Source organism: Neoarius graeffei, chromosome 5 (genome assembly GCF_027579695.1).
Source record: "Neoarius graeffei isolate fNeoGra1 chromosome 5, fNeoGra1.pri, whole genome shotgun sequence".
Lineage (NCBI taxonomy): Eukaryota > Metazoa > Chordata > Actinopteri > Siluriformes > Ariidae > Neoarius > Neoarius graeffei.
The window spans coordinates 46,353,342-46,354,923 of record NC_083573.1 but is presented as its reverse complement, the minus strand read 5'-3'; the positions used below and the strand labels follow the sequence as shown (position 1 = coordinate 46,354,923).

The following is a 1,582-nucleotide window of genomic DNA, read 5'->3' as shown; positions in this document are numbered from 1 at the left end:
GTGGTATTTTCATTTTAGGTTTCTCCTTAATCCTGGAAGTTCCATATTTCTTCCTACTGCTTCCACAGATGCCATGACTCAAGTCTACCACTAGATGGCAACATTGTGGTGTACATTCAAGTTTCGTTCCCCCCCGCCTGTAACATTGTCACATAAATGCTGTCTTTTTGTCTATTTTTTCCACCTGTATTTCTGAGGGGGGGAAAAAACACTTTTACAATGCTCAAACAATCTAGGCATAACGATGAGCATTTTGCAGTCCTTACTGGAAATATTAAAATTGGGAGTTTTATTGGAATATTGTTTGCAGTAACAAATAGGAAGGAGCTTGCTCCATAAACAACCTGGACTAGAGACTTAGCAGGGTACAAACACTGAGCAATCTGTGAATAATTATATTTTCTATCTAAAATCTTTAAGATACCATGTAGTCATATCTAAGAGGATGCTTATTTATTTACATAAACTAGTAATGTAATGGTGGTCTGTAGCTGGGGTCATCAATTCCAGTACTGGATGCAAGTTGAATCAGGTGTCTTTGAGCCTGAAAATCACCAAACTGAGCTGGACTCCGGACCTCCAGGGCTGGAGTAGATGACCTCTGGTCTATAGCCTTAACGGCGTATTCTGGCAACATTGGGTTGATTGTAGCTTCATGTTCCTGAACCTAAACACAGCATTTGTGTCTCGCGCAATTACAATTAACCCAATGGTTTCGTGTTACAGTACGAACAGGGTTAATGTGGCGGGTAGCACTGCCACAAAAACAAAGAAATTGTGTATATGCATACAAATGTGTTGGTAGTTTATTTGCCCCTCATCACGACCACCGTGTAACATATATGTCCTTCAAGGTTAAGCAGAAAGTTTTTTTGTTTTTGTTTTTCTTGCATGGAAGCTACACATCTCAGCACAGTCACTCCCAGAGGAACATAATAAATAACGAAGTGGCTTCTCTCTGTCCGTCTCAAATTCTGTAGCCCCTTAAGTGATGCTCTTGAATTTGTTGACCACCTTCTTCTCCTTTACCCTCCTGTTCTGAAACCAGATGGTGACCTGGCGCTCGGTCAGGTTTGTGTGAGCAGATATCCGTCTCCGTTTATCCTTGGTGATGAACTTATTGGCCGCATATTCGCGCTCCAGTTCTTTTAGCTGGACTTTGGTATAGGGGACGCGCTTCTTCCTTCCGCGGCGAAGGGAAGCGCCATCACTTCCTGACACATTGTCTAGGGGCCGAGATTAGAAATAAATAAATAATACATAAATATGTATATAATGGTTAAATCGATGGCAAAAACTCATAAGAAAATATTTACAAATTCATCCAGATAAACTCTGATTCGTTAGCACATTCAAAGAAAAGAACATACATGTCAAATTTTAGAAATGGGGTAAATGAAGATACACATCAAGGTCAAGCTGAACTGATGAATATAAACACATTCATGTAAAGAACTAAACGAGCGCCATAAACGCTGTTTCTGATATAGAGTTTAACCCAAATGTTGCAAAAAAAAAAAAAAGTATAGACTATATTTGTAGGGTAATAATATTTTTGCACAGAATTGTGTAAAATGTTGAT

General features: G+C 39.2%; 1 protein-coding gene across 1 annotated transcript in view; it reads right to left on the bottom strand.

Annotated features, from left to right (window-relative positions):
* Nucleotides 1-288: 288 nt before the first annotated feature.
* Nucleotides 289-1,582, bottom strand: part of hoxa13b (homeobox A13b) — a 2,091-nt gene continuing 797 nt past the window's right edge. Inside the window, exon 2 of the mRNA XM_060920550.1 lies at nt 289-1,226. Within this exon, the coding sequence (XP_060776533.1) occupies nt 985-1,226 (242 nt within the window). The 3' untranslated portion in view covers nt 289-984. The remainder of the gene's footprint in view (nt 1,227-1,582) is intronic.